The 14585-nt window shown below is 46.9% G+C and overlaps 1 protein-coding gene across 1 annotated transcript in view; it reads left to right on the top strand.

Annotated features, from left to right (window-relative positions):
• Positions 1-14585, top strand: part of KIF5C (kinesin family member 5C) — a 170467-nt gene that overhangs the window by 149823 nt on the left and 6059 nt on the right. Inside the window, exons 24-25 of the mRNA XM_068545144.1 lie at positions 764-980; positions 2147-2260. Of these exons, the coding sequence (XP_068401245.1) occupies positions 764-980; positions 2147-2253 (324 nt within the window). The 3' untranslated portion in view covers positions 2254-2260. The remainder of the gene's footprint in view (positions 1-763; positions 981-2146; positions 2261-14585) is intronic.

Raw genomic sequence — 14585 nt, 5'->3', positions numbered from 1 at the left:
TGTTTAGCACTTAAGATTCTCAAAACTTTTCCTGATCCATTTGGATTCCCACAATGATCCTATTTATGTAGCATGTAGACTTAGAGTGGTTGAGTGACTCACACCTGGTCAGATGGCCAGGCAGTAACAGATCTGGCTCTCGAGCCCATTCTTAACCCAGGGCAAGCCTGTTCCTTCTTAACTGAGGGTCTTAGGTAATGAAGGAATGGGCAGTATCCCTGAGTTTCCCGTTAGTCTCTGGATATGTTGCAAAGTGGGGTCCAAACCCGGTGCTGGTGTAGACAATGTGTCCTGGCTTGGAAGGAGGCCTTCAGAGAGCTCTAGAACATGAATGCCTTTCACTGAGCGTGTCTGAACTGGCTTCACGTTTCTTATCTTTCACACGCCAACGTCCAAGTAGTCAATGTTCTCTGGCAAGTCCCCCCTCACCCCTCAAACAAAAGAGGAAGTAAATCCCACCCAAGCCTGAAAGTTTCCTACAGCTGGAAATAGCTTTTGATTCTATCATACACCCCTCCCAGCTTTCTCGTACCCGTGAATCCTGTGTTTGGCAAATTGGAGCCTCAGGGTATGGGATTTTTATTCCCGTTGGTCCCACCGTTTATGGTCCTACGGACTCTCCAAGACGACCCTGGTGGGGCGCGCGGGTGGTGGTTCTAGCTGCTCTCCTGTCACCTTCTCCGCCCCCGCAGTGGGTTTGCCCACCCCCCACCCCCCGCCCCCCACCAGCCCCGTAACTCCCCACCTCTCCCTCCCGCCGCAGCTGGTCCGGGACAACGCAGACCTGCGCTGTGAGCTGCCCAAGCTGGAGAAGCGCCTGCGTGCCACGGCCGAGCGCGTCAAGGCGCTGGAGAGCGCGCTGAAGGAGGCCAAGGAGAACGCCATGCGGGACCGCAAGCGCTACCAGCAGGAGGTGGACCGCATCAAGGAGGCTGTGCGAGCCAAGAACATGGCCAGGAGGGCCCACTCGGCCCAGATCGGTACGTGTGCCCGCCCCCGGGCCCCTGATAGAAGGCGAGGGCTCCTCTGGCCGTAAGCTCTGGGCGGGGCGGCCCGGCTCCTCCCGGCTCCTCCCGGCTCCTCCCGGCACCCAGCGTGCATCCTGGGAGGATGGGATGGCCAGGCGTGCGCTTCCTTACACTGAGAGATTCTGGGGGACCTTGTGATCGTCAGAGCTATTGAGCTGAGCAGAGAAGGCGGCCAGGCCTGGCTGCAGGCAGAGGTGTTTGTCTGTAAACAGACGGAGGTATACTTTCTCGGGAATACCAGAATATATGGCTTGCTCAGGAAAGCCTGAAGGCCCCTTCTGTTCTGCACCCGGCAGAACCATGAAGGAGCTACGTGTAGCCAGAAGCCTCAGGGAGAGCTGCTTGCAAGCACAGCCTTGGAAATACTCTGGAGAGAGCCAGGCCTGGCATCAGTGAGTGCAGGGGGCCTGGGCATCCAGCCCCTTCAAGACCTGGATTTGGACCCACGCAAAGAATGAGAGTGTGCCTGTTGAGTCATAGTTCTTGGGATAGTGCCGTGAGAGTGGAAGGGATTTAAGGATGTCCTCTAGAGAGCTTTTTTCTTTCTTTCTTTCTTTCTTTTCTTTTTTTTTTTAAATTGAAACATCTCCAATAACACATAATATTATTTCTCATCAGATATTGCTGTGCAGATGTTATGTAAACCAGCAACTTCATCTTTCTAGTTTTAAGATCATAACTTAGATTAGTGGTTCATTGCATTTATTGGGTCTTATCCCCTTGGACTATCTACTGAAAACTGTGAACCCTCTCCCCCTAAAATGCATCACAGACAGAATTCTGCATCCAGTTTCAGGGAGATGCTGTTGGAACCCACTGGGACCCACGGATCTGCCTCAGATAAAACTGAAAGTCCTCTGCTTCTAATTTTCCTTGATAAGAATTGAAATAATTGATACGCAAGGTCTCTCTGTCCCCTGAACATTGGGTGCGTTGGATTAACTAACTGTACTAATCGGAGGGCAAACCTCCCGCTTTCAGAAAGATCTGGTGATTGATAAGAATTGTAATGTCGATAAAAAGTGTGCCTCTTGGTTTTCGCACGTGACCTGGAGGTATCTCGGCGCGGCTGTTTAAGTCTGAATGTCTCTTCTCTCTTTTCTGTCGGTTGGATACAGCCAAGCCCATCCGCCCTGGACACTACCCAGCATCGTCTCCAACGGCCGTCCACGCCATCCGAGGGGGAGGAGGCAGCTCTTCAAACTCCACTCACTACCAGAAATAAACACGAAGTGAGTCCTTAGTGTCAGGGGTGGCTTCGGTCCGGGGCAGCCCTGGGGCTCTCCCTGCTTCTGCCTGGCTCTCAGCCATGTGTGTGTGGACCTGCAGTGGAGAGGAAAGAGTGCAGCTCTACCCCAGCACCGGCCCTGGGGCTTCAGGTTATCAGGGGCCTGGGTCTACCTTCAGCTCAGTCTAGGGCCTCAGGGTCTTCCAGCTAAGGTCACCTGGTGCCAGGGACCCTCCAGGGACGGAGAGGGTGCGGTGAATGATTCATCCGAGCTTTCTTTTGTCTGCGGGACTCCCCTCTGTAGCTGGCATCCAAAAGGGCATTACCTGTTTGTCAGCTGCTTTTACCCAGAGCAGGCGTATGTGGGTGACTGCTTTAAGTCTCAGGAACTGAATATAAAGAAAGAGCCAGATAATAGAAAGTCACATTTTTATAATTACTATCTGAACTCAACAAATGGAGTCTTTACGAATTGTGCAGATTTATGTCTAGGTGGGTCCAGACCACTTTTTTCTTTGAGATGGTGGTCTGAAAACTTCTCTTCCCACACTCCGCATGCCTGACGTTGCTGTACCAGCACAAAGGAAAAAGTGATGTCCTTTAGAAAAGAGAAGGAGAGCTCACAAGCCTGTCCTCTTGTACTTGAGATAAAGAGTTTACTGGTTGGGCAGGGCAGACAGCTAGGTGGCCAGGAAACTCTGCTTAGAGAAACTCTGACTTTGGACCAGTAACCTGTAGATGGGAGGAAGTGGCTCCTAATGTTGACCTTGGAGTCTTAGTCCTCACTAGGAAAGCTTGTGAGCTTGGCAGCAAAGCCGCAGCAATCAGGGGCAACTCAGGAGAGCGGTGGTTCCTCACCCAGTCCTTTTTGCATCAAGGTAAGGAAAGTGAATATGAGGGGCTGGAGACCCCACTCAGGGGGTACGACAATATTGCTAAGGCTCAGACTAAAAGTTCCAAGGAGGAAGCTTGGTGACTGCACCCAGACAACTTTCACCTGCCCCGCCCCAGGCAGCATGTCAAGGAGCAGGACAGGTCGAGGCAGGCCACGGGCGGGCAGCGTGCCCACCACCTTCTGCCGTATGCTGGGAGGGTGGATGCAGAATTATCTTGGCTGTGGTGGGCCACCCTATTCAGATGCGATCTCTGCTTTCAATCAGAAACAAAGTAAAGCTGGATGTTATAAAATTGCTTCTGACTGCACGTTATCAGTGTTGGGGGTGACACTTGAAGGGAACTGTAAGAACAAATTGGGCCGCTTAGAACAGAAAGCCTAAAGCAGTGGTTCTCGAACTTTGGTGGGTGTCAGCATCATCCAGCACACCCAGACGCCCAGGCTCCTTGAAGGAGCATAGGCCCAGAGCCTTTGTATTTTTACCAAGTACCCCAGGTGATTTTGCTAGCCACTTAAGTTTGACACCTGCGAGCTTAAAATATCCTAAAGTGGCTGATACAGGATGGACGTTTATTTCTTTGTTCCGTAAAGGACATTTGAGGGTGGTCTGTCAGTGGCTGGTAGAAAAACTCTACAGTGACAACAGGAAGCTATAGCCTCTTAAATTTAGACTCACTGTCCTCAGCAAGTACCTTCCTTGCTGGTCTCCTAAATGACTTCCTCAAGGTCACCTAAATGACTTCTGCAGTTCTAGCTATCGTGCCTGTGTGTTGCATGTTCAGCAAGCAGAGAGGAAGCTGGGTAGAGGCAAAAGCAGCTCTTACAGTTGAATCAGCTTCCTTTAAGCAGCCTTCCCAGAAGTCCCATCCAACTCTGATGCCTGCATCACTCTGGCCAGAATTGAAACACGTGGCCACATCTAGCTTCAAGGGAGGCTGGAGAAGGTAGTCTTTAGCTGGGCACATCACCGCCCCAAACGAGAGTAGTGTTCTATTGCCTAGGACAAGGAGATGGAGGTTGGGTGGGCAACCAGCACTCTATTTGTTGAACACCTGATCTGCAGCGGCACTGTACTAGATGTAATATCTACATCACCCCATTTGATGGAAGCACCGGGTTAGTGTGTGCACTTGGCTCCCAGCAAGCTTTTAATGACTATACTGGCCCAGGGATTCCGAGGTCAGAGACTGTGCAGTGGACCTCCCCTCTCCTCGTGCACGCCCATAAAGGCCTGTCAGACCCACGTTTTATGGAGGGTGCGTACAACCAGATGTTGGCCAGGCCTCACCCATATATCCCCTTCTCACTCTGAAGACTGAAAATCAATAGGTCTGGTGAGACTTTGAAGACCTTCAGCGTATAGAACCACCCTCACCTGTCATGGCCATTCATTTCTTTCTCTAATTCAAAGTGTTATGAGTGGTTTTGATGATTTTATCTGAAATTGGAACCTCCACCACCCACCTTACCTATTCAAATGACTCCTGTAACTGCGTGTTTTCCTCACAGTGTCACCAAACAAACAAGCCCCATCCAAGTGTCGGGATGGTGGTAGGGTTGAAGGGCCTGACTTTGGACGAGCGACCCGGGTCAGGTGACAGGTCTTCCACTGCCTTCGAGTTACTTAACCTCACGGTCGGTTTCCTTGTCTGTGAAACGGGGAGAATCCTTTCCCTGGGCCACGGGCGTTGATTTGCGGACTAAATGAGGTCATACTTCTGAGCTGCTTGGCACATAACAAGTGCTCAAGAAAACGTCAGCTGTAGGAGAGGCTAGCACTGCAAGCTTGGCACACAGTGGGTGGTCCATGAATGTTGGTTTATATTCTCTTCTAATTCTCATAGTTGTTACAAAATAGTTTTTAGTCTGTAGCAATTGATCATAACCACAGCAGAGAAGGCCCAGGTCTGAGTATCCTATTTGGTGCTATGACCAGATATAAGGGGCTTTAAAGAGACTATCATTTATTTATCCAAAAGTTATGAACAGCAACATTGACTATTTTTATGGAAATAACTGGGCATTGGTCAGTGGAGGTTAAAAAAAGGATGAGAACCAATGGAGTAGAGAATTATAATTGGAAGTGAGGAAATGCTTATTAAAAAATAAGCTTATTAAAAAAATTGGAACTATGGAATTAATTGCTTAGATGAGATCAAAAGCTTTTTGAGATGATCTTTCCTGCTCTCTGGATTCTCGTTCTGAAGTGTGTCTGTCCTGTAGAAATGATCTCAACTGCTGACTCTTCCCAGCCCTCCTTTTGGAGCCAGGGCGGCACGTTCATACTTGGGCAGCCTCTGGGTACCTTTGGGATTTCTTTCTGCTTCATTTCAGGATTAAAGGAATATAGTCACAATGAGTCTTTCGGTTTATGCTCAAAGTTTCAGAGCAACCGAAGATGCCAACATATAGAAATCAAAAGAACCCAGGACAATGCCAGCTTTTATCTCATCTCATTCAAATCTGGGGGCGTGGGCTGCACCAGGAGGAGGGACCCATCTTTTTCAACTCCCAAAGCTGGACATGGGGTAATACAGTGCAGTAAGCTGATGACACGGGATATGGGATTGGCCAGATGTGGGTTCCAGCCCTGGCCTTGGCTCTATTCCTGTGTGACGTTGGGCAAATTACTTGATTATTTTTAGCCTCAGTTTCTTCATCCACCAAATGGGATCAGGCATTTTGTACTTGCTCTGTACTTGGTTTAACAGTAAAGAGACAAAGAAGGCTCTGTTCTTGTGTACTGACACGCTTGTCGGGGGGAGATAGACAGCAAATAAAGATGGTAACTGCAAATAGTGTTAAATGTTCTGAAGAAAATAAGAACAGGTTAATGAAATAGAGATGGGGGACACTTATTTAGAAGAGGGGGTGACATTTGAGGTGAGAACTAAATGATGAGAAATGCCAGCCCCGCAAATGACATGGGCACAGACACTCACTGGAAGGTGGGTCCAGACTGTGGCATATTTGAGGAACCACAGGAAGGCTGATAAGGCTGGAGAACAGGGGAGACCATCATAATTAGGAATGTTGGGGAGGGAGGTGGGACCAGATAAATGAGGCCTTTGAGGCCAAGGTGAGCAGTTTAGAGGGTAAGCGAGGCGTGTAGGGCCAGTGGGGGCTTTGGGCATGGGAGTGGTGGGACTCTGTTCATGATTAGGAGAGGTCTGCCTGGGCTGGACTCTGGAGGAAGGAGGCGGGTGGGGTGAGCGTAAGAGCAGGGGGCTCCCTTGGGGGCTATTGTGGGTGTCCACTTTGGGGGGAGTAGCACTGAGCCAGGGTGGCAGCAGCAAGTGGTCAGAGTCAGCCTGTGTTGGAGAGCTGAGGGTGGAGGGGAGAGAAGGAGGGGTGAGTGGGAATCAAAGGTGGTTCCTAGGCTGGGGCCCTAGCAACCAGGTCAATACTGGTACCTTTTAGCCATGACTGGGAAAATTGGGCAATGAACAGGTTTTATGGAAAAACAGAGAGTTTGGTTGATTATGAGATGCCTCTTAGACAATCCAACCTAGCTCACCATCCAAGCGGGTATGTTGAGTAGGCAGTGGGACCCATAAGCTCGGGAGAAAGATCAGGGCTGAGATCATAGAGAATTGTAGGCTGTAGATTGTGTTTAAGGCTATGGGATGGGGGAGATGACCTGGAGAAAGGTGGATAGAGGCAGAGGGTGGGGAGAGTTAGACCAGGCCTGGGGACTGGCCAATGGAAAGGTCAGAAAAAGGAGGTAGCACCAGTAAGGGGGTCTGAAGAGGCAAGAATGTGATGTTTGGGGAGGTGAAGTGGAGCCCTGGTTCCTAAGGGGAGGTCCTCAGCTGTGCCAAAGGCTGCTCAGAGCTCCAGGAGGATAGCCACAGAGAGTGAGGGCAGTGACCTCAGCTTCAGCACGAGGGGGAAGCATGGACCAGAGAGCATGGGGGTGGGGAAATAGAGCCAGCAACTGCATGCGGCTTGAAGTTTTGTTTGAAGGAGCAGAGGAATGGAGGGATGTGGGGTGAAGACGGGATTTGCATTTCTTTTTTAAGGTAGGAGCCATTACAGCTTATTTGTACGCTGATCGTAGTGATCCAGCTGGGAAGGGAAGTTGATAACTTAGGAGACAGGAGAATTACAGTAGAGAGTACTGGCTTTCTGAGAGGTGCTGTGATCCAGAACATAAGCAGAGGCAACACTGCACCCAAGGTGACAGGAAGGCAGAGCAGAAAGTACGGCTGCTGGTGGCTGGTAGATGGGGGTGCTGGTAGATCCATCCAGTAAGATGGACCCATCTTAGCGCTTGTTTTCTCATGCAAGTAAGAAGCCAGGTTACCAGCTGAGAGGGTGGGGAGAGACCGTGTTGCAGGCTGAAGAGAGAAGGCGTGAAATAGCCTCTCAGGCAGCGCTGAGTGCTTACTTGATGCCCCACACTGAAGGTAGACAGCATTTAAATACGTGTTCAGCTCCCTGCTTCTGAGGGCCCTGGAGTACGGCGGTGCCAGTGGGCACTAGTTCGAATGTGTCCACCAGATGGCGCCAGTGGGGCATTGCTGAAACCTGTTTTCTGACCGGCTTTGGGGCAGAATCGTGGTCTCTTCGTTTTCCTATCTGTAGACTGTTATTTCTCAAACTTGAGTGGTAAATAGAGTACTTTTAGGGAAATAAAATTCTCACAGATTCCTGGAGTTTAAATTATAAAATAATTATAAAATATTTAAATTATTTTATTATAATACTCAAGTATTTGCACATTAAAAACAGTGTACACTCCCTAAACTTAACGGATCTTCCACAACTATCAAGTCGCAACAAATTTAGAAAATAGATTTAAAAAGTCAAAAATCCAAATCACCAACCTTTACTAAGCTTTACTAATTTAACGAATGACAATCTTTTGCTGAAAATAAAGAGCTGCGTGCAGTGTGACTCTGGTATGCATTGCTTCTGGTCAAGTTTGGCTTATGTGTCAAGACATGACAATTCTTTCACCCTCTTTCTCTGTTAAAAACCACTGCAGAGTCACAGCATGCTTCCAAGTCATTTTGTCTTCTTATGGCTGGAACGCATCATTTTCCCATTGCCCAGCTTTAGCCTGAAGATGATGAAAGTCGTGAGGAGAAGCACCAACTTGGTGTTGGCATAAAGCAAGTGTGGTGCTGAAGTTGGTTACAGGTGGTCAGCTAGATAACCTAGAATACGCACATGTTAACGCTTTAGATTTTCATGGCAAGAAAAGCATAAAATTGAAAATATTGTGAAATGAACCAAAGACTGAGGATGCCTTTCGCTTTGTTGATATAGATGAAGACTGATATTTTGAGGACTGTACATTTATTAGAAACCATGTATATCAAGTCTAGAAATCATATTCTATTTAATAAAGTTTTGATACACTTTGATAAAATATTAGGCAAAATCGCAGTGGCGGAGCTGGAAGGGACTCACTGGCCTCTTACAGTATATTTGAAGAAGCATTTTTTTTTTAACACTGTGATTTCATGTTTTGAGGCATAAAGAAAAGAGCTCTGGAAAAGCACTTCTGCAGTTTATAGCAGGGTCACCCAGGTGAACGTAACTACAGAAAGACATCAAAGGAGCCCAGGAGTCTGTCCTGACCCCTGTGTCATGATTTATGTGACATTCCGTGGGTCACTAACAGTCACTGTAGGATGGCTCTGTCTCTTTCTGGTTTTACTACTTCAGGAGCTTATTGTGACTATGTTTGCTAATTGTTTTCTTCTTTTTTTAAGTTTATGTCTAAGTGTTTTAGTTTTTTTAATTTAATTTTTATTTTATATTGGAGTAGAGTTGATTTACAATGGTTGTGTTAGTTTTAGGTACACAGCAAAGTGATTCAGTTATACATATACATATATCCATTCTTTTTCAGATTCTTTTCCCATATATTAATAAAAATAATATCTTTAACTCCTTAAATGGTGGGATGGAGGCACATGCATAACAAAGATTTATGGGCTTTCACCACCCTTTCCTTTTGCTGCCATGATGGTCATCTGTGACTGAGGGTCTGAATTCCTGGACCCCATGTTGCCTGTGTGCCTGCTGCTGTCAGGATCTTCAGCCTGTCATACTTGGCCCAGACACTGGGAACACACAAATGACTTTCTGTTGCAAGCAGTCTTCTCACAGTAAGCTGCATCCAAACAGGGAAATTCCAAGTGTGCATTAAAGACAGGAAACCCAGTATTTTCTAGCCTCGCACGTAAACCTCAGATTTCCTTGACTTTAAATGCCCCTGGCCATTTCCTCATATTCACCACTCTCAGCTGAAGCCCTAAACATGAAGTCCACTTGGGCTGCTGGCTCTTCTTTCTTTGAATTGAGAAAGTTCCACCTTTTCTGAAGCCCCACCTCACCCTTCTCCTTTAACTGCTTTCCTCACCCACCCCAGGCAGAATGGAGTTTTCTCTCTAACCTTTTGACTAGTGGAACAACAAAGCTGTTTCTGTCTGGTCCTTGGTATATCCTTAGGTTCAGGCTGAGCTTCCCAAAATGGCATCTGCTCATTTATACTCTATTTGCTTTTCTGACACACTCTGTCTTTCCTTCTTTTTTTCTTTTTTTTTTTTAAACATCTTTATTGGAGTATAGTTGCTTTACAAAGTTGCGTTAGTTTCTGCTGTATAACAAAGTGAATCAGCAATATGTATACATATATCCCCATATCCCCTCCCTCTTGTGTCTTTCCTTCTTATTACTCTTCTCTCTGTCCTGAATTCCTGCATCCAGCCTATCTTGCACCATTGTTGGGGTTCATCTTGACCTTTCTCCTGTTCTTGATACCCTAATCACAAATAAAAAATATAGCGGCATAAGACGCACAGGTTGACTTCTGGCCATAGCAGAAATGGGTTCGCTCCACACGTGGAGGGTGGGAGAGCTGCTGCTTTGGGATTTAGCCCTTTGAAGCCGAAAAGCTTCATTTACAGTAGGTCATGAAGCCACACGTGTGGTCTGCATCAAAACCACTGGGCTGTTCAACTTGCTACTGCTGTTGGAAAATCCTAGCAATTAAATGAGTAGCAAGTATGTGCATGCAGAGAGGGACCCTTTGCTACAAGCAGGGTAGCTGGATGGTTGTGGGCTAAGGATCTGGAGCTGGACTTCCTGGGGTTGAATCCCAGCTTGGACATGTCCTGGGATAATTACCTCATTTCTCTGGGCCTCAGTGTCGTCCTCTGTAAAACGTGGCCAGATGGCCCCTACTCATAGGGTGGCTGTGAGGATTAGATACGTGAATATCTTAGGGCTTAGATGAGTGCCTGGCACAGAGCAAGCTCTCAGTGATCGCTGGTGTGGTCATGATGGAGTCCAGCTTCACTCGACGTGCTGCACAGAGGCAGAGTGAACTGTCAAGATCTTAACCACTTGCTAGTGGTGGATCCTGGTCTAAGAGCTCTGATCTGCTCTGCAGCAGTTCTCAGGGATCCTGACCTTGGGACCTTTGACATCCTTAAAAAGTATCGACATCAAAGAGCTTTTCTATTTCTGGGTTGTATCTATCGATAGGTATTCTATTATGTTAGAAATTGAAACCTTTAAAATAGTAATTCTATTAACAAATGCCATTTTTGGACTTCCCTGGTGGCACGGTGGTTAAGAATCCGCCTGCCAACGCAGGGGACATGGGTTCGAGCCCTGGTCCGGGAAGATCCCACATGCTTGGAGCAGCTAAGCCCGTGCGCCACAACTACTGAGCCTGCGCTCCAGAGACCGCGAGCCACAACAACTGAGCCTGCGTGCCACAACTACTGAAGCCCGTGCGCCTAGAGCCCGTGCTCCGTAACAAGAGAAGCCATGGCAATGAGAAGCCCGCGCACCGCAACGAAGAGTAGCCCCCGCTTGCCGCAACTAGAGAAAGCCCACGCACAGCAATGAACACCCAACGCAGCCAAAACTAAATTAACTAATTAATTAAAAAAAAAACAAATGCCATTTTTAATGAAACATAATTATTTTACAAAACAAAAAACTTAGAATGGCATTCTTATGGTTTCACAAATCTCTTTACTATTTAGCTTGATAAACGACAACTGGATTCTCATATCTGCTGCTGCCTTCTATCTGCTGCATTGGTTTGTTTTAGTTCAAGTATATGAAGCAAACGCAACCTCTTCCCTCCAGACAAGGTTCTTGGCCATTTAACAGCTAAGAAAACTGTGGCATGGAGAAGTTATGATCATAGTACCTTCATCACAGGTTTGTGCTGGAAATTGAGCGAGAAAATGTGAAAGGAGAGTGAAAAGTCATAGAAGAATGCCTGGCAAAAATCTGGCCCTGACAAATATTCTCCAGTGTTATGGCGGTTTCATGGGGACAGGCCTAAAAGGAGTAGACGAAGCAAGACCTCAGGAAGAGAGGAAAGAAATGACTGCAGACGGGCACTGGTGGGACCTGGGATGGGACTTAGAAACTAGCATTGTGAATTCAAAGGGAGGGATCACGGAGGGGCCCTTACTTCGTTTCCAGCGCAGTCAGCTGCTGGACCTAATTCTCCTCAATGGCATGGTTCTCAGAGTTATGAATTCAGAGCAAGTAAAATTGTCTCCCTACAGCAGATTGCACGAATGCCCCCGTAAGATAAATCCACTTCTGTTCAGCAATGATATGTCCAGTACAGTTGGTAATTCTTATAATGTGGGGATTGAATTGTACAAAAGCAAAGGAAAGATAAAACTATGTACTGTTTGGATTAAGCGTAAATCCACTGCAAGCAATTGCAAAAGCCAAGGTTGGGGGGAAAACATCTCTGACTACTTCTTGCAAAACCCACATAAAATTAGCTTCTTTCTTCAACCTTCCCCACCCCTTCTAAAGAAAGGTGATTTTACTTCCTTCTCAGTCCGTCACACTTTGCCACTCTGCATTACCATCTCCAGTTGGGCAGAGGCCCAGGGACAGTCCAGTAGCGGGTCACTTGGTTTCAGTACCATGCTTTTGGGAGAGTGAGTGGCTCCTGTGAACCATCTAAGGCGGGTCAACAGAACTGGGTTTTAAATGTTCTTGAGATGCACCAGCCTCTCTGGATGGTCAGTCTATTTATTTATTTATTTATTTATTTATTTTATTTTTGGCTGTGTTGGGTCTTCGTTTCTGTGCGAGGGCTTTCTCTAGTTGTGGCAAGTGGGGGCCGCTCTTCATCGCGGTGCGCGGGCCTCTCACTATCGCGGCCTCTCTTGTTGCGGAGCACAGGCTCCAGACGCGCAGGCTCAGTAATTGTGGCTCACGGGCCCAGTTGCTCTGCGGCATGTGGGATCTTCCCAGACCAGGGCTCGAACCCGTGTCCCCTGCATTGGCAGGCAGATTCTCAACCACTGCGCCACCAGGGAAGCCCGGTCAGTCTATTTGATCGGAACAGTCAGAAATGTTTTTTCTAGGGGCTCACCCATTTACCTCTATACGTTATATCCATTTTCTCCCCAGAATTTGTCAGAGGAGGTGAACTTCCAGAAGGTTGGGGGATGGATGGGAATATCCTAGTTAAATCCATTCTTGGGCCTGCTGGAAAGACTGCTTTGGCAGACATGTCTGTAAAGCTCTTTAACTCAGGATGAGAAAGAAGCACCTCTAGATAATAAGGGACGTTTTCTTGGTGGAGTTCCTGTGTTTTCCTTTCAGAGCCCCTCACAAAATCTCAGTTCTCTCTGCCCTCCTGGAGGTGGTTAAACTAAGCAGATTGGGCCTCCTTTGTGGCCCCCTGTTTCTTCCAAACTACTAGCTAAAATGTGCAGAATCTTGCACGTTGTGGGGAGGGGGGATTTGAATGAAAGGCCTTCTGTGGAAATCGTGTCACTTCGTGGTCGGCTGGAGCTGTTGAGGCTGCCCTGTTGAGTCTGTGTGCCCAGCGCTTGGCTGTCAGCGTGGGTTGGCTGCAGTCATCACGTCAGGCCATAACCCTACAATTTAAGGTAGGGGCTCGCACCTCCCTGCCTCCAGGTGTGTAGGACGGCTGTCTCATCTGACCAGGGTGACCCATAAGTGATTCTGAGATCGTGTGCTTGGAAAAATGAACCTGGAAGGAAAGTGAAATGGGCATTTCAAAGGGAGTATGCAGAAAGCGTTCCTGAGCCTCTTGGTTTTCAGCTCAAAATGGATTTGAATGACAACTGTGACGACGCTTTCTTAGGTTTTTCATTTCTGGTCCTAATAATAAGCACAAAATCTCACCAGAAAGTCTACACGGTACAGAGGCTCCTCCCAAAGGCAAATCTCTCTCTCTCCCCCTCTCTCTGGGACTTCTAAAAATGACAGGAATATAAGGTTGCTTTACCATGTTTAATTGAGCAGCTTTGTAATTGCAAGTGATTGCACTATTGGAGCAAGAAATGGTAGTTATCAGATGAGCTCCCTGAATATTTTTTGAGTTGGGGAAGAGGTAGTATTCTTTCTTTTTTTTTTTTTAACATCTTTATTGGAGTATAATTGCTTTACAATGGTGTGTTAGTTTCTGCTTTATAACAAAGTGAATCAGTTATACATATGTCCCCATATCTCCTCCCTCTTGTGTCTCCCTCCCTCCCACCCTCCCCATCCCACCCCTCTAGGTGGTCACAAAGCACCGAGCTGATCTCCCTGTGCTATGCGGCTGCTTCCCACTAGCTATCTATTTTACATTTGGTAGTGTATATATGTCCATGCCACTCTCTCACTTAGTCACAGCTTACCCTTCCCCCTCCCCACATCCTCAAGTCCATTCTCTAGTAGGTCTGTGTCTTTATTCCCGTCTTGCCCCTAGGTTCTTCATGACCTTTTTTTTTTTCTTAGATTCCATATATATGTGTTAGTATGCGGTATTTGTTTTTCTCTTCCTGACTTACTTCACTCTGAATGACAGACTCTAGGTCCATCCACCTCACTACAAATAACTCAATTTCATTTCTTTTTATGGCTGAGTAATGTTCCATTGTATATATGTGCCACATCTTCTTTATCCATTCATCTGTCGATGGACACTTAGGTTGCTTCCATGTCCTGGCTATTGTAAATAGAGCTGCAATGAACATTTTGGTACATGTCTCTTTTTGAATTGTGGTTTTCTCAGGGTATATGCCCAGTAGTGGGATTGCTGGGTTGTATGGTAGTTCTTTTTTTAGTTTTTTAAGGAACCTCCATACTGTTCTCCATAGTGGCTGTATCAATTTACATTCCCACCAACAGTGCAAGAGGGTTCCCTTTTCTCCACACCCTCTCCAGCATTTATTGTTTGTAGATTTTTTGTTGATGGCCATTCTGACCGGTGTGAGATGATATCTCATTGTAGTTTTGATTTGCATTTCTCTAATGATTAATGATGTTGAGCATTCTTTCATGTGTTTGTTGGCAATCTGTATATCTTCTTTGGAGAAATGTCTACTTAGGTCTTCTGCCCATTTTTGGATTGGGTTGTTTGTTTTTTTGATATTGAGCGGCATGAAGAGTAGTATTCTAAAAAGGAATGTGT

The sequence above is a fragment of the Eschrichtius robustus genome, chromosome 5, assembly GCF_028021215.1.
Source record: "Eschrichtius robustus isolate mEscRob2 chromosome 5, mEscRob2.pri, whole genome shotgun sequence".
NCBI classification, from domain to species: Eukaryota; Metazoa; Chordata; class Mammalia; order Artiodactyla; family Eschrichtiidae; genus Eschrichtius; species Eschrichtius robustus.
Note: the sequence above shows the minus strand (reverse complement) of the source record. Positions and strands in the feature narration are given on the sequence as shown.